This window comes from Heterodontus francisci, chromosome 1 (genome assembly GCF_036365525.1).
Source record: "Heterodontus francisci isolate sHetFra1 chromosome 1, sHetFra1.hap1, whole genome shotgun sequence".
NCBI classification, from domain to species: Eukaryota; Metazoa; Chordata; class Chondrichthyes; order Heterodontiformes; family Heterodontidae; genus Heterodontus; species Heterodontus francisci.
The window spans coordinates 284,398,308-284,419,244 of NC_090371.1; the positions used below are offsets into that span (position 1 = coordinate 284,398,308).

The 20,937-nt window shown below is 43.8% G+C and overlaps 1 protein-coding gene across 5 annotated transcripts in view; it reads right to left on the reverse strand.

Moving 5' to 3' along the window:
- Window positions 1-1,638: 1,638 nt before the first annotated feature.
- Window positions 1,639-20,937, reverse strand: part of LOC137377420 (endothelial cell-specific chemotaxis regulator-like) — a 77,016-nt gene continuing 57,717 nt past the window's right edge. For 4 of the 5 annotated variants that reach the window (XM_068047027.1, XM_068047008.1, XM_068047021.1 and 1 more), the window contains 4 exons: window positions 10,946-10,970; window positions 9,062-9,123; window positions 6,941-7,007; window positions 1,639-6,381 (listed from right to left, as the gene is read on the reverse strand). In XM_068047027.1, the coding sequence (XP_067903128.1) occupies window positions 6,348-6,381; window positions 6,941-7,007; window positions 9,062-9,123; window positions 10,946-10,970 (188 nt within the window). In that variant the 3' untranslated portion in view covers window positions 1,639-6,347. Of the gene's footprint in view, window positions 6,382-6,936; window positions 7,008-9,061; window positions 9,124-10,945; window positions 10,971-20,937 lie in introns of all 5 variants that reach the window. The other variant, XM_068047014.1, reaches the window with a different exon arrangement.

The window sequence follows — 20,937 nt, forward strand, 5'->3', positions numbered from 1 at the left end:
CCCCAATCACCCCACCCAACCCTCACCCCTCCCCCACTCCCACCCCCCCATTCCCCACCCCCACTTCAATCCACCCAACTCTCACCCCTCCCCCATTCCCCACCCCCACTTCAATCCACCCCCAATCACCCCACCCAACCCTCACCCCTCCCCCACTCCCACCATTCCCCACCCCCACTTCAATCCACCCCCAATCACCCCACCCAACCCTCACCCCTCCCCCACTCCCACCCCCCACTTCAATCCACCCCCAATCACCCCACCCAACTCTCACCCCTCCCCCATTCCCCACCCCCACTTCAATCCACCCCCAATCACCCCACCCAACCTTCACCCCTACCCCACCCACCCACCCCCAGCCCCATCCCCACCCCTCCCACCCCCAGCCCCATCCCTCCCCCACCCAACGTCCCCGGCCCCACAAGCTGCCAACATGCTAATGGCCTAGTGAGAGTCTTATTTTTTGTCTGAAAGGCATTTAGACCTTGTATAAAATTTTATGGGTGGACAAATTATCCAGTTAGCGTTAATGTGTTCTTGCTTCAACTATTGATGCCTCCAGAGTCCTACGTAGGGAAATTGCGTGGTTACATGGCACAGTCAACACAGTGAGAATGAATCCATACTTATATGATTGTTTTTGAAATTACAACGGGTTCACGTGAACTTCCAGACAGAATCTCACTTGTGCAGAAAATGGTCCATTTCCCACCTGCTATTCTGGGCTGATTATATGTGTTACACAGGAACATTAGTAGGACATACACTATCTCCAGAGAGAGATAACTAGTACAGAGCTAGGAAGGAAATGATATGAGCAAACTTAGGGAAGTGTTTGTGGAAGGTACAAGGCAGAATGATAGGAGAGAGATTGAATAAGGAGGTGAGAGTGGAATGAGGGAAGAGTTTGTGAAGGAATTAAGGGAATGATGTTAGCAAAGTTTGATTAATGTTTGTGGGTAATATGAGGGAGTTGACAGGTAAGAACTTGCAGTGGCGCAGTGGTTAGCCTCGCAGCTCCAGCAACCCAGGTTCAATTCTGGGTACTGCCTGTGCAAAGTTTGCCCTGTGACTGCGTGGGTTTTTCGCCGGGTGCTCCGGTTTCCTCCCACAGCCAAAGACTTGCAAGTTGATAGGTCAATTGGCCATTGTAAATTGTCCCTAGTTTAGGGTGGGGATGTGAGAGGGTAATGGGATTAATGTAGGATTAGTATAAATGGGTGTTTGATGGTTGGCACAGACTTGGTGGGCCAAAGGGCCTGTTTCAGTGCTGTATCTCTGAAAAAATAATTGATAGAGAGAGTAAGCTGGGCAGTGGCAGCATCAAGGCAGTAATAAATACTATAAAATATTAGACAAACTCCTCAGTGTCCTCCAGTTACATGTTAATAGAGTCTTCTGCTGAACAAGGTACTAATCAGTGTGATGGAGAAGGTCATGTGGGGCTGGTCCAGGCAGAATGAAGAACATCCTCTTCAAGCAATACTTAACAGTGATAGCTTTCTAATTGTGTCAATGACAAAGAGAATGTGGGAATATTTTTTGTAAGAAAAACCTCTCATATAAATATGTATGTGTGTAAACACAACTGTTGAAGTGTTTTTTTTAACAAAGCTTTATTCAGCATAGAACTGCTGCAAAATACAGGTGATGGAGATTACAGATGCCATATAGTGGCAAGGTTACATTCCATTACAGCAGTTAACATACAAGAATTCACCATTAAAACTGCAAAGAGTATCATGAACTTCAGTGCAAGTATCATCTTGTGCCCAAATCCTTCATTCAAAATGAGAAGATTTTCCAATTAGGAAGTTATTCTTTGATCTGAACATTCTCCAGTGAACAACAGCTGCACCATCTACTGTTAACTGACTCAAACTACAGCATACAATTCTAATGACTCACCAAACAAGACTTGCATTTAGATTGATCACATCTTAGAAATAATTCCCATTAACAGCAGTTAATCCTATAGAAAAAGGGGGGACATATACACACAGACTTTGAAAATACAGTACAGTACATTCCTGGGGGACACTGCCGCTGTCCCCCGGCAGGCAAAGCAGGGAGCTGGTTATAAAACTGCACACCCCACAGCTACAACTGTTTGTTCATTAAAGTTAAATGGATGGAAATCACAGGCTTGAAGTGTGCAAGTTATCGAAGTGTGCTCCCATTACAGCACAAGGAGCCAGGCACTTGTATCCTTATGTCACCTTAAACAAAAATATTGATTTATTCACTATTTGCAATTTTCCCAGTAGTAAGCACTAACAAACTAGCTGTTATTATAAATAGTTGAGTTGATAACAGGGACAGCCATCATAAAGAGTGAAGTGCGATACAGTCACATGTCTCTGTAAGGAAATTAAACATGTAAATGTTTTTATGCACGTTGATGGGACTAGTTTAAACTCAATGTAGCAACTCAACTATTGAAAGGCACTGTCACACACAGAGGGCAGAAATTCAACTTGCACTCAGAATGGGCCTAAAGTGAGTGGAGCCCATTGGTCTGGGAAGGTGAGATGTTGGCCAATCAGATAGTAGTTCTTGTGCAACTTTAAACCTTAAAAACTTTGGATGTCCATATGTTAGAAACAGGCTGTATACAGTATATGAAAGCAATGTTCATCACATTTTAAGATAATACAGTTCAAATTTCTAGGCTTCAAGATAACCATCATCTCTTTTGATACATCGCTCAATCCGATTTTCCAACAGTGATCTCTTCTTCTACTGTCCCAGTTTCAATCAGTTACAGCATCAACACAGCATTAACAATAAAAATGCTATGAATTATGTTTTTATGACTGTTTGCAGTTTGTGTCTATCATGTCCATATCCAAAGTTATTAATAGTTAAAGTTGCACAAGGACTTAATAAACAGCCTGTACAAACATACATATCTACAACTGAATAGTTGCTATAATTACGGTGAGCTTGCTTGATAAATCTGGTCAACATGAACAAAAGTCAAGCAAATCTTTTATTCAGTAATAAAACTTTACAATCCTTCTTCACAATACAACAGAAAGAAATAGATTCATACAGCACCTTTCACAAACTCAGGACTTCCCAAAGCGCTTTACAGCCAATGAAATACTTTTTGTAATGCGGTCATTGTTATAATGTAGGAAATGTGGCAGCCAATTTGTGCACAGCAAGATCCCACAAACGGCAATGTTCAACTATCGAATGCAACTACTGTATCCACTTATATAATTTCACTCTTTCATTTATTGCTGAGAATGATCAGTACAAGGTACTTGTTCTGCACTTTCTCCAGACCAGTTGCTGCTCTGACTAGTTACAGTTTTGCACTGAGTATGAGGTCTATGTTGTGGGGGGCAGGGGGTTGGGAGAAAGGCCCTCCCAAATATTTGAAAATCAAATGTTTAATTTAATCAAATTTAAGATATTTGAGAAGAAATAATTGAATCATGGCAATTTTCTTTGCTCCAACCAGCCGTCTGTGCTGAATTCATTCCTTACATTTAATGTCTTCAGCGGGGAGCTAGACGGGTTCTGACTGGGGTAAGAGATCACACCATATAAAAGTAAGTGTCTTTCGACATAACACTTGATCCGTGTGATCACCTGGGCTCGTTTCAATCGTCTGAGGGCGTTGGAGTGGAATTTTCTCGACTATTATTTCCATTATTGGCCATGGATTTTCTGTCGCTCCCAGATTACATGGATGTGGGAAATGGGGGAATGGGGGAATGGGGAAGAAGTGTTTAAACATGATGCTCTGGCCATTATAGTGTGGGCCAGATTTGATCGATCAGCTGGTCTTTTCCTGCCTGTCAGTTTTGTATTCTCATATGTCACTCCTCCTTTATACTCCATGTTAATTCCTGTGTTTTTTTTAATGATGAGCTTCCAACTACGTACTCGCACCATCACTAAGATCGCCTATTTCCCAACTTCGCCCCCATCTCAGCTCATCTGCTGCTGAAACCCTCATTCGTGCCTTTGTTACCTCTCGACTTGACTATTCCAATGCTCTGCTGGCTGGTCTCCTACATTCTACAATCTGTAAATGTAAGGTTATCCAAAACTCTGCTGCCCGTGTTTTAACTCACACCAAGTTCTGTTCATCTATCACCCTTGTGCTCGCTGACCTACAAAGCAACATCTTGATTTGAAAATTCTTATCCTTGTTTTCAAATCCCTCCATGCCTTGCTCCTCTCTCTATCTCTGTAACCTCCTCCAGCCCCACAACCCTCCGAGATATGGTCACCTGAGCTTCCCTGATTTTTATCTCTCCACCTATGATGGCTGCACCTTCAGTTGCTTTGGCCCTAAGCTCTGGAATTCCCTCCCTAAGCCCCTCTGTCATTCTACCTCCTTTCCCAATAAGACATTCCTTAAAACCTATCTCTTTGACCAAGCTGTTGGTCATCTGACCTAATATCTCCTTATGTGGTGTGATATCATACTTTGTTTTATAACGCTCCTGTGAAGTACCTTGGGACGTTTTATTACGTTAAAGGTGCTATATAAATGTAAGTTGTTGTTATAATGTAATAATTGCTTTGGTCAAAGCACTCTGTGTTCACTCACATGTGTCATGTTAGTTCCTGGGAATATTTTTCTTGTTATATAAGTTATGGGCAAACATCATTACTGCACATCCACAGTGAGTGTGTAAACTTTAAGAGCACAAAGGGGGAATGGTTAAAAAAGTAAATTCTGTTACCAGTTGTTTGTGGTGCCTATTAAATGCCAATAATCTGCAATTTACTGAGTAATAGCCCAATACAGAACAGAACACAATCACAGCCCACACCAGTACTCCTTGTTTCCTTACTGCATGCTTGCATTATTGTATCATGTGTTTGAGAAAAGCTCACAAGGTCCTCACATAGAAGCCTATGTGTTCTGAACAGCTGAATATTTCTTGCACATCTCACTGGAAGAAATAACAACCGGTTTTGTTATAGATTTTGAAGGTCTTTCAAATTATGAAGGGGTTTGCTAGGGTAGATAGATTCATAGAGTTATACAGCACAGAAACAGGCCCTTCGGCCCAACGTGTCTGTGCTGGCCATCAAGCACCTAACTATTCAAATCCCATTTTCCAGCACTTGGCCTGTAGCCGTGTATGCTATGGCATTTCAAATGCTCATCTAAATACTTCTTAACTGTTGTGAGGGTTCCTGCCTCTACCACCTCTTCAGGCAGTGTGTTCCAGATTCCAACCACCCTCTGGGTGAAAACATTTTTCCTCAACTCCCCTCTAAATCTCCTGCCCCTTACCTTAAATCTGTGCCCCCTGGTTATTGACCCCTCCACTAAGGGAAAAAGTTTCTTTCTATCTAACCTATCAATGCCCCTCATAATTTTGTATACCTCAATCATGTCCCCCCTCAGCCTTCTCTGCTCTAAGGAAAACAACCCTAGCCTTTTCAGTCTCTCTTCATAGCTGAAATGCTCGAGCCCAGGCAACATCCTGGTGAATCTCCTTTGCACCCTCTCCAGTGCAATCACATCCTTCCTATAGTGTGGCGACCAGAACTGTACACAGTACTGTACACAGATGTAGAGATGTTTCCACTTGTGGGGGAGTCCAGAACTAGGGGCCATCAATATAAGATAGTGACAAATAAACCCAATTCAAGAGAAACTTCTTTACCCAGAGAGTGGTGAGAATGTGGAACTCACTACCACAGGGAGTGGTTGAGGTGAATAGTATAGATACATTTAAAGAGAAGCTGGAAAAGTACATGATGGAGAAAGGAATAGAAGTATATGTTGATAGGGTGAGATGGAGTGGGGAGTAGGAATCTTGTGTGGTGCATAAATGCTGGCAAAGACCAGTCGGGCAAAGTGGTCTGTTTCTGAGCTGTACATTTGATGTAATAACAGTCAGAAGTATGTGACTGCTAGCAATGAAACAGCAGAAAACAGTAAACATTTTTCCAAAGAGTTCTAGAAATACCTTGAGGAAATTGCTAACAGAATTAATTGCGCTTTTTATTAATGAAATCATCACAATGCGGATACGACTTGTCACTTAGTGCCCTAACAGATTGTTTTTCAATTAATTATGAATTTCCCTTTATCCTGAAGCATCTGCATTACAGAATTGAACTCAAATTCTGCCTGTCGTGGCTAAATTTGGGATTTCTGAAAATGCTCCAAAATTGGGCCTATTTTATGGGAAACTTAACAACCTCACACTCGCCATCAAAATTCTGTTGGTGGTTAGTCACAATAAATCGATTAATCATTGCACGGTTGCAATTATACCGAGCAGGATCACAAATCCAAATAATGCTGTTTCAAATGGCCGTCTCTGCACTTGATAGATTGTCCTGCTCTCTGTGCTCCATGATTAGTTTAAAGGAGGCCTTTGCTGGTTGTGGATTCTGCAACAAAATAAAAAAGATAATAAAATACACAAAAACAGAAAGTAAAGATAAATCGTAAATTTATTTTATACTAAATATACAAGCCTGAGCTGTATCCAGCATTCAACTACCCTCGCCATTCACCACCTGATCTGGTCTGGCCACATTCAGGGCCACTGGGCCTTCCTCAGCTCTGGGCCAAATCCTCCCATAGCTGCAGCATCATCCTGCAGAACACGGATAAGCCAGGCTGCTTTCCTCCAGCACCAGACATCTCCTTAAACTCCTGTCCCCTGCCCTCTTTGCCCTTGCCTCTGTTACAAGTGCGAGAAACCCATGGATTTCCTCATCTGCAAGATAGAGACCAGCTGCCCCTTGTCCCCCAGGTGAACCCCACAATCCCACTGACCACTCCCCCCCCCCTTTTCATTCTAGCCCTGACCCTCTGGGATTTATTAGCCTCTGTTAGTAGCACTTTTACAGAGGAATAGATTTATTTAGCACATGATTCCTTATGACAAGCATTCTGTACCATCTCAGTGTTAAATGTAGTAAACAGGACATTCACTATACCTACTGAGGCTGAGCAAGCTCCTTAACCTTTCCATTTTCCACAGCATCATTCCTCCCAGAAGACGCTTCATCTGTACAAGTCAAAAAACATCAAGGTCAAGGACATCAAGATGGTGGCAAATTAAATATTACTTATTGAAGTAATTGTGAGAGGACTGGGTGACAGCAATAGTTAACACACTACCCTTTGACCTCTGGGACCTGTGTTTTAACCAGCCCAGATCGATAGGACTGATATAGTTTTTCTCTCTCCAACACCTGTAAGGGTCCTTTTCGAAATGGGTTTGGGGCAGGTTCAATGAATTTATGGTGGGTGTGTCTCCACATGAGAAGAGGTGATAAACTGGAACAATCACTTGCAGAGTGGTTGGTATGAGAAACACAAATGTCAAACTGGTGTAAATGGAGTTAATTCTAATTAACCTACATCTTTGGGGCCTTTCTGCTATGTGTAGCTGATCCAGGAGTTCTGATTCTGCTGTCGGATATTAAAAGTTCGATCATGTCCCATTCATCACCATGGATGTCCCTCAACTTGATGGGAGCAGCAACAAAAATAAAACAAAAAGTTTCAAACTGCTCTATAGTGGAGATTCTCTGAGTTAGGTTGCCAATGAATGTAAATTAGTGCCATGTTAGGGGCAGTTCTTGAGTTGCTCATGTTCATTAGGACTTGAGCTAAGACTGCCCGAGTCCTTTCACTGAGGAGCCTTGCACCCAGCAGAGAAGGTTTCCTCTCATTGGCTTTCGCTGGATTTGAACTCATAGATGAAAACTCAATTTTGTAAATTTCCATCTTCTCCGCAAGGGCAGTAATGTGGCTGAGTGGGTCAACCACTTGTTATACAACTCATCCGATTTTCAATCTATCGACATTAATGGAATGTATACTGGGTAGGTTGTATAATGGTCAGACTATCTGTTCTGCTAGATTACCATCCATGCGGTAAAAGGGAATTGGATAAATAGACGATGGGGACAAATCGTCAGGGCTATGGGGAAAGGGTAGTGAGGAGTGGGACTAATTAGTTAGCTGTTTCAAATAGCCAGCACAAGTACAATGGGTCAAATGGCCTATTGTATAGGGTTTCATTCTATGATTCTAATATGTAACCTACTGCAACATCTTGTCTCTAATTCTTATTTCTTTCCCAAACTGTCGTATTTTTATCTTTTGTTCAGGAGCCTCCTCGATTGTTAATATTTGGAATTCTCTTCCCCAGCGAGCATTGAAGGCTGGGCCATTGAATATATTCAAGGCTGAGTTAGATTTTTGATTGACAAGGGAGGGGTTGAATGGCCTACTCCTGTCCCTATTTCTTATGTTCTCATCTTCAATGATGCTCGTGAGCATTCACTATAGGCTGAAGCTTGTGGAATTGATGGGCTGAGGTGAACATCTGGGAGGCCACCTCATACTTTCAATCCATCGCAGAATGAATATCTCCCTATTGCCACTCACTGGAGACTGTTGGTCTGTTTGCCGTAATGTTTAGTTTAGAGATACAGCACTGAAACAGGCCCTTCGGCCCACCGAGTCTGTGCCGACCATCAACCACCCATTTATACTAATCCTACACTAATCCCATATTCCTACCACATCCCCACCTGTCCCTATATTTCCCTACCACCTACCTATACTAGGGGCAATTGCTAATGGCCAATTTACCTATCAACCTGCAAGTCTTTGGCATGTGGGAGGAAACCGGAGCACCCGGAGAAAACCCACGCAGACACAGGGAGAACTTGCAAACTCCACACAGGCAGTACCCAGAATTGAACCCGGGTCGCTGGAGCTGTGAGGCTGCGGTGCTAACCACTGCGCCACTGTGCCGCCCCAAATGCTCAACAGTTGCAATAGAAAAGGTTTCTCCTACTTTCTCTGGTGAAGAACGGGAATTAATAATTAACAGATTCATATTCAGAACAGAAAAAGAAATGTCAAAACTCTTCTGGACACTACCGAGCTCTCTGCTGGTTTCCAGATGTAACGCACTGCGATTGCCCTACTCGACTGATCCAAACATTTCCACACAAACTCTGATCTGATGTTTTTGTTTGTTTGTTCAGAATTGTTTCATTACAATGATTCAGATGAAAAAGTGTTTACAAGAACTGCTCATACCAATATCTGTATCCGTTGACCTTATAGAGATGAGGGTGACTTGGTCTTTATTTGTAGTTGTTCTGCATTAATTTTGTGGAAAAGAGAAACACAATTAGAAGGCAATTTCTTAATCACAAAACTCAAATACAGGGCTAGATCCTGCCTTGGTATGATAGAGTCATAGAGAGATACAGCACTGAAACAGGCCCTTTGGCCCACCGAGTCTGTGCCGACCAACAACCACCCATTTATACTAATCCTACATTAATCCCATATTCCCTACCACATCCCCACCATTCTCCTACCACCTACCTACACTAGGGGCAATTTACAATGGCCAATTTACCTATCAACCTGCAAATCTGTGGCTGTGGGAGGAAACCAGAGTACCCGGCGAAAACCCACGTGGTCACAGGGAGAACTTGCAAACTCCGCACAGGCAGTAACCAGAACTGAACCCGGGTCCCTGGAGCTGTGAGGCTGTGGTGCTAACCACTGCGCCACTGTGCATAGTGTAGAGTGAGTCAGCAGCCTGTTCTGCATCTCTCCCCCACTTTTAATTTCAGTTGAAAGTTAAATTACCCCCTGTGAGTTGCACGTGCAAGCAGCTGAGAGAACCGCAAAAAGAATGTTGGGGCTTTCTACCAGTTTTAGTTGTGAAGTGGGGAAGGTTATGATTTCGTGCTCCCAACACAGAACGCTGCTCAGTAGGAACACACACTGAGAATTCTGGTGCAGAGGTCAATGTCCTTGGTTGGAGACCTGCATGAGTTCCTATCTGTTTTTATTGTAAATGGATAGCGCGTTGTTAGGTGTGTGCCTGGATTCCCGAGATGTGCCCCAGTTTGTGAAGGTCTGCGGCATAAATGTTAAATATCGTCTGACGTAAGGTGGCCACTTAATCCAGATTACTTGCAGAACTCCAGAAAAGGACAAAAATACCCCAGCTTTTAAACTGAATCGCAATAATGGTGATAATAGGACAGGTGACCAAAAGCTTTGTCAAAGAGATAGATATTAAGGAGCACTTTAAAGGAGGCGAGAGAGACAGGTTTAAGAAGGGAATTCCAGAGCTTAGGAAAACACGGCCGCCAATGGTGACGCAAAGGAAATCGGGGGATGTACAAGAGACCAGATTTGGAGGAGCGAAGAGATCTCAGAGGGTGGTGGGGCTGGAGAAGGTTACAGAGATAGGGAGAGGTGAGGCCTTGGAGGGAGTTGAAAATAATGATGAGCAGGAGACAATGTAGGTCAGTGAGCAGAGGAGGGGGCGAGCGTTAGGATATGAGTAGCAGAGTTTTGGATGAGCTGAAGCTTGGGGAAGGTGGAAGATGGGAGGCTGGCCAGGACAGCATTGGAATATCTCTATCTGGAAGTTAAAAAAGCCGAATGACAGTTTCAGCAGCAGATGGGCTGAGGTAAGGGCAGAGTCGGGTAATATGCAGATACTTCTTCCTTTAAAGAAAGAGTTTTAAAAACTGGCAAGTTTTTATGGGACAGGCATAGCTAGTGACACAATGATACCATTGCAATGTTGAGCATGGCAGCTTCACTCTGTATTAACTGATCAAGCGCCTTGGCAAGAACTACAGGCCACTACTACAGCAGTGTCCCGATTAGCAGCATCACATTGCCCCGCCTCTTCACATTTTACAAATGAGTATTTTTGGTAACAGGGTTTCACACAACAGCAGCACATTGCGGGAATGAATGGATGGGAAGTTGTGTGGGGTTTCTGCTTTCCACAGTGGAATATGAGTTTGAGAAACTATGCTTTCCTGACTTGTCAATTTGTAAAGAGTTGCCCACTAATGATCTGTGGAGTGAGAGTCTGACCTGAGTTTTAATGTCGGCCTCGATCACTTCTACACGCCCTCAATTATTTTAATAAATTATACTCACTTGTCTGATGTGCCGCCTTTCGCCTCTGTTCAAATAACAGAAATGAAATTACTTAAATTGAGTCTGAGTTACTCCATGAGTAATTTTCCTGCTGCACTTTTCCCATTTAAACTCAACAGAGTTCAATTCATAGCACATTACAATCAGATCACATGACACTGCTACACACACACAAACAATTAAGGAGCTTCACACCAAGAGTGTCATTTTACTGTTGGCTGAATTTTATGTTCCTCTGGAAGGTGGGCTTCTAGGTGGGTGGGTGGGGGGTGCAGAGAATCGGCATGGAGTCGTCCACCACGGAACTCGACACCGTAATGCTGCGTTCCGATTCTGTCAGAGGCAGTGAAATGCCATGGTGACAATTCCACATTGCCGTGACGGCATTGGCATTTATGTTAAACACCCGTTACCATACACCTGAATGTAATTGATAGCAATCTTACCAGGCGTTTGCAATCTTGTGTTGGACGTGAGGCACTCACGTGCCTTCAGTTTCATGTCTTTAACAACCTGGCGGCACCAAGGTGAGAGTCCCTGGTGACTCGAAAGGGTGACTATGCCGCTGTTATTGAGGGTAAGTGGCTGGTTCGAAGAACTCTGCAAATGGATTATCTGTGGGTGTGGTTGGGAGAACACTGTTGTGTGATTGCCTTTAAGAGTGATGTCCCATTAAGAAAAGTGCGGACGACTCTGCCGAAGCATCTTCTGTCCAAATTCTCTGAGATGCAGGAGACATGGCTCGAAAAACAGGGGCGAATGAGGATGGTGAATGACCGACACACGGGGGGTGGAACTACCTCAGTGACACGTAGGACAAAAGGTCAGAGTCATGTGCCTCACAATGAAAACACGGTTACCCGCAGAGGTGTCCAGAGTGTGCGGCGAGTCTCGGTCCTACGAGATTACAATATCTAGCAGAGTGGTGTTGAGAAGGAACTGAAGCCAACTGAGAGAGGTGTGCAATACTGCAACTGTGCACGGCTGACTCGAGGGAACACAGTCTGACAGTGGGGGTGTGACAGATCAACAGGACAGCAGCTAACACATTAACAACATGTCTGTAAACCCAGGGCAGCCAAGGGTGAAATCCACATCCCTAGAAGGTTACACCATAACCAGATCTGGAAAAGCTGCCAAACCACTGGAACTATATTTGGACTCCTGAGCCTCTATATTTGTAAATTTTCACAATCTCAATCCATGTGTTAATAATGTTGATGTTAACTAATTTTATGTATTTTTTTACTTCTAGCATATGAGACTTATCTTTGGAAACAAGGGAGATGTTGTGTGATTGCCTTTAAGAGTGAAGTCCCTTTAAGATCTTAGTATGCTAATAAGCTGCATACCAGAATACAGTCATGTGACTACATGCCAGTCTCACTCTGTAACTGCAACACCAAGAGGCATGTCCTGTAAATAGATAGTTCTGCACTGTATATAGTTGTTAGCTGTTAATCAACCTGTTTGAGATCTTCAACTCCACGCATCGCATTTATGTTCCATCAGACAACATAAAAAGCTTCTCTTTACAAACTCTACAATTGCACCATCTGTCAGGGGCTGGTGCGGGAGATGCATTGGAAGAACTTGACAAGTTTAGAGGTGGTTTTCTTTCAGCAGGCCATTACAGGGCATCACAGTATATACACTTCCCGTGCGCATCACAGTATATACACTCCCCATGTGTTTCAAGTATATACACACCCTGTGCGCATCACAGTATATAAACTGCCCATGCATATAGAGATACAGCACTGAAACAGGCCCTATGGCCCACCAAGTCTGTGCCGACCAACAATAACCCATATTCCCTACCACATCCTCACCATTCTCCTACCATCTACCTACACTAGAGGCAATTTATAATGGCCAATTTACCTATCAACCTGCACGTCTTTGGATGTGGGAGGAAACCGGAGCACCCGGCGGAAACCCACGCAGACACAGGGAGAACTTACAAACTCAGCACAGGCAGTACCCAGAACTGAACCCGGGTCGCTGGAGCTGTGAGGCTGCGGTGCTAACCACTGCACCACTGTGCCGCCCTTCTCCTTGTGATAATTCTCCTCGTGATAAACAATAACATTCTATTAGCTTTCCTAATTACGTGCTGTACCTGCATACTAACCTTTTGCAATTCATGCACTAGGACACCGAGATCCTTCTGCATCTCAGAGCTCCGCAATCTCACACCATTTAGATAATATGCTTCTTTTTTATTCTTCCTGCCAAAATGGACAACTTTGCATTTTCCCACATTATACTCCATCTGCCGGATTTTTGCCCACTCACTTAACCTATCTATATCCCTTTGTAGCTCCCTTATGTCCTCTTCACAACCTACTTTCCTACCTATCTTTGTGTCATCAGCCAAATTTAGCAACCATATCTTCGGTCCCTTCATCTAAGTCATTTATATAAATTGTAAAAACTTGAGGCCCCAGCACAGATCCCTGTAGCACACCACTCGTTACATCTTGCCAACCAGAAAATTCTACCTTCATAACATTACCCACTTTAACCCATTCAGTCTGGAAACCCACATACATTAATATAAAAGCAAAATACTGCGGATGCTGGAAATCTGAAACAAAAACAAGAAATGCTGGAATCACTCAGCAGGTCTGGCAGCATCTGTGGAAAGAGAAGCAGAGTCAACGTTTCGGGTCAGTGACCCTTCTTCGAAACCCACATACATTCATCACCTCCAGACTCTGTCACTCCAGTACTCTCCTTATTGGTGCCTCACCTCCCACCCACCTGATTCTGTAGCTCGCCCATGAGCTCTCTGCTAAATCCTACTAGCATTCCTGGTTTTCACTGGCCTACTATGGCTCCCAGTAGGTCAATGTCTCATATTTATTCTTGCCCATATCTTTAAATCCCTCCCATCTTTAAATTGCTTTGACCCTCACCCCTTCCATCGCCATAACCTCCTCCTGCACTACAACCCTTCCCCTTACTCTTCTCACTTGATTCCGACCACTTGTGCATCTTCACTCCACTTATCTCACCTTTGGCATCCATATCTCATTCACCTACTGTCTGAATTTAATTCCCTAAAGCCGTTTATCTCTTCACTTCCCTCTCCATCCCACCTAACAACTAACAACTTGTTCACCCCTCCTAATCTGTCCTTTATTGACATGGCATCTGTTTTCCTATATTAAAGGGAGCTAGCTAAGTGCAAATTAATGCCATTGATTGGAGCTTTCTCCCGGAGTTACACCATAATACAAACCAATGGTCCTTCAGCATGCGACAGCTCTGGCAAAATATTCAGTTGATTTACAAACACTTATTTGAAATAAAATGATATATTTGTTTAAAATGTTTAACAATTTGACTGATATAGAAATATGAAAAGAATCTCAAATATTCCTGAAACATATCAAACCAGAATCATTTCCTGGGGTTTCCATTGCCCCAGAATAAAAACACCATACTTTGGTTCTGCAACACAAAATTCATAAATTGCCATGAGTGCAAATAGTTGATTTTATAAAGACAAGAAACAATATTAGGAATTCCTATGCACCCTTTAGGAATCTGTTTGATTTCAGTCTTTTGAGGAAATATTAGAATTAGAATTAGAACATTACAGCGCAGTACAGGCCCTTCGGCCCTCGATGTTGCGCCGACCTGTGAAACCATCTGACCTACACTATTCCATTTTCATCCATATGTCTATCCAATGACCACTTAAATGACCTTAAAGTTGGCGAGTCTACTACTGTTGCAGGCAGGGCGTTCCACGCCCCTACTACTCTCTGAGTAAAGAAACTACCTCTAACATCTGTCCTATATCTATCACCCCTCAACTTAAAGCTACGTCCCCTCGTGTTTGCCATCACCATCCGAGGAAAAAGACTCTCACTATCCACCCTATCTAACCCTCTGATTATCTTATATGTCTCTATTAAGTCACCTCTCCTCCTCCTTCTCTCCAACGAAAACAACCTCAAGTCCCTCAGCCTTTCCTCGTAAGACCTTCCCTCCATACCAGGCAACATCCTAGTAAATCTCCTCTGCACCCTTTCCATAGCTTCCACATCCTTCCTATAATGCGGTGACCAGAACTGCACGCAATACTCCAGGTGCGGTCTCACCAGAGTTTTGTACAGCTGCAGCATGACCTCGTGGCTCCGAAACTCGACCCCCCTACTAATAAAAGCTAACACACCATATGCCTTCTTAACAGCCCCATTAACCTGGTTAGCAACCTTCAGGGATTTATGCACCTGGACACCAAGATCTCTCTGTTCATCTACACTACCAAGAATCTTCCCATTAGTCCAGTACTCTGCATTCCTGTTACTCCTTCCAAAGTGAATCACCTCACACTTTTCCGCATTAAACTCCATTTGCCATCTCTCAGCCCAGCTCTGCAGCCTATCTATGTCCCTCTGTACCCTACAACATCCTTCGGCACTATCCACAACTCCACCGACCTTAGTGTCATCCGCAAATTTACTAACCCACCCTTCGACACCCTCTTCCAGGTCATTTATAAAAATGACAAACAGCAGTGGCCCCAAAACAGATCCTTGCGGTACACCACTAGTAACTAAACTCCAGGATGAACATTTGCCATCAACCACCACCCTCTGTCTTCTTTCAGCTAGCCAATTTCTGATCCAAAGCTCTAAATCGCCTTCAACCCCATACTTCCGTATTTTCTGCAATAGCCTACCGTGGGGAACCTTATCAAACGCCTTACTGAAATCCATATACACCACATCCACTGCTTTACCCTCATCCACCTGTTTGGTCACCTTCTCGAAAAACTCAATAAGGTTTGTGAGGCACGACCTACCCGTCACAAAACCGTGCTGACTATCTCTAATGTACTTATTCTTTTCAAGATGATTATAAATCCTGTCTCTTATAACCTTTTCCAACATTTTACCCACAACCGAAGTAAGGCTCACAGGTCTATAATTACCAGGGCTGTCTCTACTCCCCTTCTTGAACAAGGGGACAACATTTGCAATCCTCCAGTCTTCCGGCACTATTCCTGTCGACAATGACGACATAAAGATCAAGGACAAAGGCTCTGCAATCTTCTCCCTAGCTTCCCAGAGAATCCTAGGATAAATCCCATCTGGCCCAGGGGACTTATCTATTTTCACACTTTCCAAAATTGCTAACACCTCCTCCTTGTGAACCTCAATCCCATCTAGCCTAGTAGCCTGAATCTCAGTATTCTCCTCGACAACATTTTCTTTCTCTACTGTAAATACTGACGCAAAATATTCATTTAACACTTCCCCTATCTCCTCTGATTCCACACACAACTTCCCACTACTATCCTTGATTGGCCCTAATCTAACTCTAGTCATTCTTTTATTCCTGATATACCTATAGAAAGCCTTAGGGTTTTCCCTGATCCGATCCACCAATGACTTCTCGTGTCCTCTCCTTGCTCTTCTTAGCTCTCCCTTTAGATCCTTCCTGGCTAGCTTGTAGCTCTCAAGCGCCCTAACTGAGCCTTCACGTCTCATCCTAACATAAGCCTTCTTCTTCCTCTTGACAAGCGCTTCAACTTCTTTAGTAAACCACGGCTCCCTCGCTCGACAACTTCCTCCCTGCCTCACAGGTACATACTTATCAAGGACACGCAGTAGCTGCTCCTTGAATAAGCTCCACATTTCGATTGTTCCCATCCCCTGCAGTTTCCTTCCCCATCCTACGCATCCTAAATCTTGCCTAATCGCATCATAATTTCCTTTCCCCCAGCTATAATTCTTGCCCTGCGGTATATACCTGTCCCTGCCCATCGCTAAGGTAAACCTAACCGAATTGTGATCACTATCACCAAAGTGCTCACCTACATCTAAATCTAACACCTGGCCGGGTTCATTTCCCAGTACCAAATCCAATGTGGCATCGCCCCTGGTTGGCCTGTCTACATACTGTGTCAGAAAACCCTCCTGCACACACTGGACAAAAACTGACCCATCTAAAGTACTCGAACTATAGTATTTCCAGTCGATATTTGGAAAGTTAAAGTCCCCCATAACAACTACCCTGTTACTCTCGCCCCTGTCGAGAATCATCTTCGCTATCCTTTCCTCTACATCTCTGGAACTATTCGGAGGTCTATAAAAGACTCCCAACAGGGTAACCTCACCTCTCCTGTTTCTAACCTCAGCCCATACTACCTCAGTAGACGAGTCCTCAAACGTCCTTTCTGTCGCTGTAATACTCTCCTTGATTAACAATGCCACACCACCCCCTCTTTTACCATCTTCTCTGTTCTTACTGAAACATCTAAATCCCGGAATCTGCAACATCCATTCCTGCCCCTGCTCTACCCATGTCTCCGAAATGGCCACTACATCGAGATCCCAGGTACCAACCCATGCTGCAAGCTCACCCACCTTATTCCGGATGCTCCTGGCATTGAAGTAGACACACTTTAAACCAAGTTCTTGCTTGCCAGTGCCCTCTTGCATCCTTGTAACCCTATCCCTGACCTCACTACTCTCAACATCCTGTACACTGGCACTACAATTTAGGTTCCCATTCCCCTGCTGAATTAGTTTAAACCCCCCCGAAGAGCACTAGCAAACCTCCCCCCCAGGATATTGGTACCCCTCTGGTTCAGGTGAAGACCATCCTGTTTGTAGAGGTCCCACCTACCCCAGAAAGAGCCCCAATTATCCAGGAAACCAAAACCCTCCCTCCTGCACCATCCCTGCAGCCACGTGTTCAACTCATATATCAATATATCAAATTATTATAGATATCCTAACTTGTCAAACAAAGAACAAAGAACAGTACAACACAGGAACAGGCCATTCGGCCCTCCAAGCCTGCGCCAATCTTGATGCCTGCCTAAACTAAAACCTTCTGCACTTCCGGGGTCCGTATCCCTCTATTCCCATCCTATTCATGTATTGTCAAGATGCCTCTTAAACGTCTCTATGGTACCTGCTTCCACCACCTCCCCTGGCAACAAGTTCCAGGCACTGTGTAAAGAACTTGCCTCGCACATCCCCTCTAAACTTTGCCCCTCTCACCTTGAACCTATGTCCCCTAGTAACAGACTCTTCCATCCTGGGAAAAAGCTTCTGACTATCCACTCTGTCCATGCCGCTCATAACTTTGTAAACCTCTATCATGTCGCCCCTCCACCTCCGTCGTTCCAGTGAAAACAATCCGAGTTTATCCAACCTCTCCTCATAGCTATTGCCCTCCAGACCAGGCAACATCCTGGTAAACCTCCTCTGTACCCTCTCCAAAGCCTCCACGTCCTTCTGGTAGTGTGGCGACCAGAATTGCACGCCATATTCTAAGTGTGGCCGAACTAAAGTTCTGTACAGCTGCAGCATGCCTTGCCTATTTTTATACTCTATGCCCCGACCGATGAAGGCAAGCATGCCGTATGCCTTTTGACTACCTTATCCACCTGCGTTGCAACTTTCAGTGACCTGTGGACCTGTACGCCCAGATCTCTCTGCCTGTCAATACTCTTAAGGGTTCTGCCATTTACTGTATACTTCCCACCTGCATTAGACCTTCCAAAATGCATTACCTCACATTTGTCCGGATTAAACTCCATCTGCCATTTCTCCGCCCAAGTCTCCAACCGATCTATATCCTGCTGTATCCTCTGACAATCCTCATCACTATCCGCAACTCCACCAACCTTTGTGTCGTCCGCAAACTTACGAATCAGACCAGCTACATTTTCCTCCAAGTCATTTATATATACTACAAAGGGCAACACATCTTCCACTGCCATTATGATACAGATAACAACCCAACATCAGACCTGTTTTAGAATACTACGATAAACTGCTGACACTCCGCCACTCTGTTAGGACAAAGCAGAGCACCCATGGTTAGGACAAATGGATTCTGTCCACCAGTACTGGAATTCGACCGACACTCAATGTTTGCAGCGAGCTCAGAGTCTTTGCCAGTATTAAAAAAAATATGAAGGGAATCCAATGACTTCCTCTGATCTTTTTAAATTTTAAGAATAGCAAGTTGCTGTCTGTAACCTACACCAAAGGAAGGTTTCAATTTTTATCCTAGCCTCTGCTGATTTAGCTGATCTCAGTACAGTGTAGAAAGGACACTACAAATGATCACAGTCCTGGGTTAGGGAAAGAAAAAAATCAGCTAGACTTTCTGCTCCTACTGGAAACATGGATACCAAGTGAAGACAGAATTGGGTTCAGCTCTGATGTCCACAGCAGGGCAGCCTGCCAGCATTCACACACGATAATGGGGTCACTTCAATGAGATAAAAGAGGCCTGTGGAACTGTAACTCAGGGCTAGAGACAATGCCTTCAGGAAAAGGTGGAAGAAAATGTAACATTTCCAAATTAAAGTTTAAAAAGATGACTTTGCACTGCTCGCAGTTATACTGCAACTTGTGTGAAGTTCAATTAGTTTTAAACTACCTGTCTCACACCAGATCCTAAAATCTGAATGGTAGTGTTAATCAATCCAGAAACTACAGGATCACTGATCTAAAAGGAGACTATGCGACCAGCAAAAACCATTACTGGGTTAAAGTTCATGAATCAAAACCACTCTAAGTAAGTAAAACATACTTGAATTATTTTATTGAAGTGAAATTCTCTCCAATACTGGTAGTTTATCCTTTCTCTTTCCACTTTAAATAGCAGCTCGGTTCAGTTGGCAGCCAGAGTCAGACAATTGCGGACTCACGCCCCGCTCCAAACCTGAGCACATGGCTGACACCCCAGCGTGGTACTGTGTGTGATACTGCCCTTCAGATGTGATGTTAAATGAACAACCCATTTGTTTGTTATGTGACTCAAGTGGATGTTATAGATCCCAAGGCATTATTCAAAGAGCCGCGCAAAGTGTGTTAGTGCCTTAGCTAAATTCAACTTCAATTACCAAAACAAAATAGATGAACTAGTCATTTAACTCAACAATGGAACCTTGTTGAGTGCAAAATGGTTGCTGTATTTGCCTTAATAAGTCACTATACACTAAATTAATATAAACTCCCTGTGCATATCATAGTATATACACACCCCGTGTGTATCACTGTATATACACGCCCCGTGCATATCACAGTATATACACACCCCATGTGTATCACAGTATATACATGCCTCGTGTGTATTACAGTATATACACACCCCGTGTGTATCAGTGAATACACCCCCCATGCATATCACAGTGTATACTCTCCCCATGTGTATCACAGTATATACATGCCTCGTGTGTATTACAGTATATACACTCCCCGTGCCTATCACAGTGTATACAATCCCCTTGCATATCACAGTGTATACACTCCCTGTGTGTATCAGTGTATATACACACCCCATGCGTATCACTGTATATACACGCCCCGTGCATATCACAGTGTATACACACCCCATGCGTATCACAGTGTATACACGCTCCGTGTGCGTATCAGTGTATACACTCCCCATGTGTATCACAGTGTATACACACCCCGTGCGTATCACAGTGTATACACACCCCGTGCGTATCACAGTATATACACACCCCATGCGCATCACAGTATATACACACCCCGTGTGTATCACAGTATATACACACCCCGTGTGTATCACAGTATATACACACCCCATGCGCATCACAGTATATACACATTCCGTGTGTATCACAGTATATACACATTCCGTGCGTATCACAGTATATACACACCCCGTGTGTATCACAGTATATACACACCCCATTCGCATCACAGTATATACACATTCCGTGTGTATCACAGTATATACACATTCCGTGCGTATCACAGTATATACACACCCCGTGTGTATCACAGTATATACACACCCCATTCGCATCACAGTATATACACATTCCGTGTGTATCACAGTATATACACATTCCGTGCGTATCACAGTATATACACACCCCGTGTGTATCACAGTATATACACACCCCATGCGCATCACAGTATATACACATTCCGTGTGTATCACAGTATATACACATTCCGTGCGTATCACAGTAT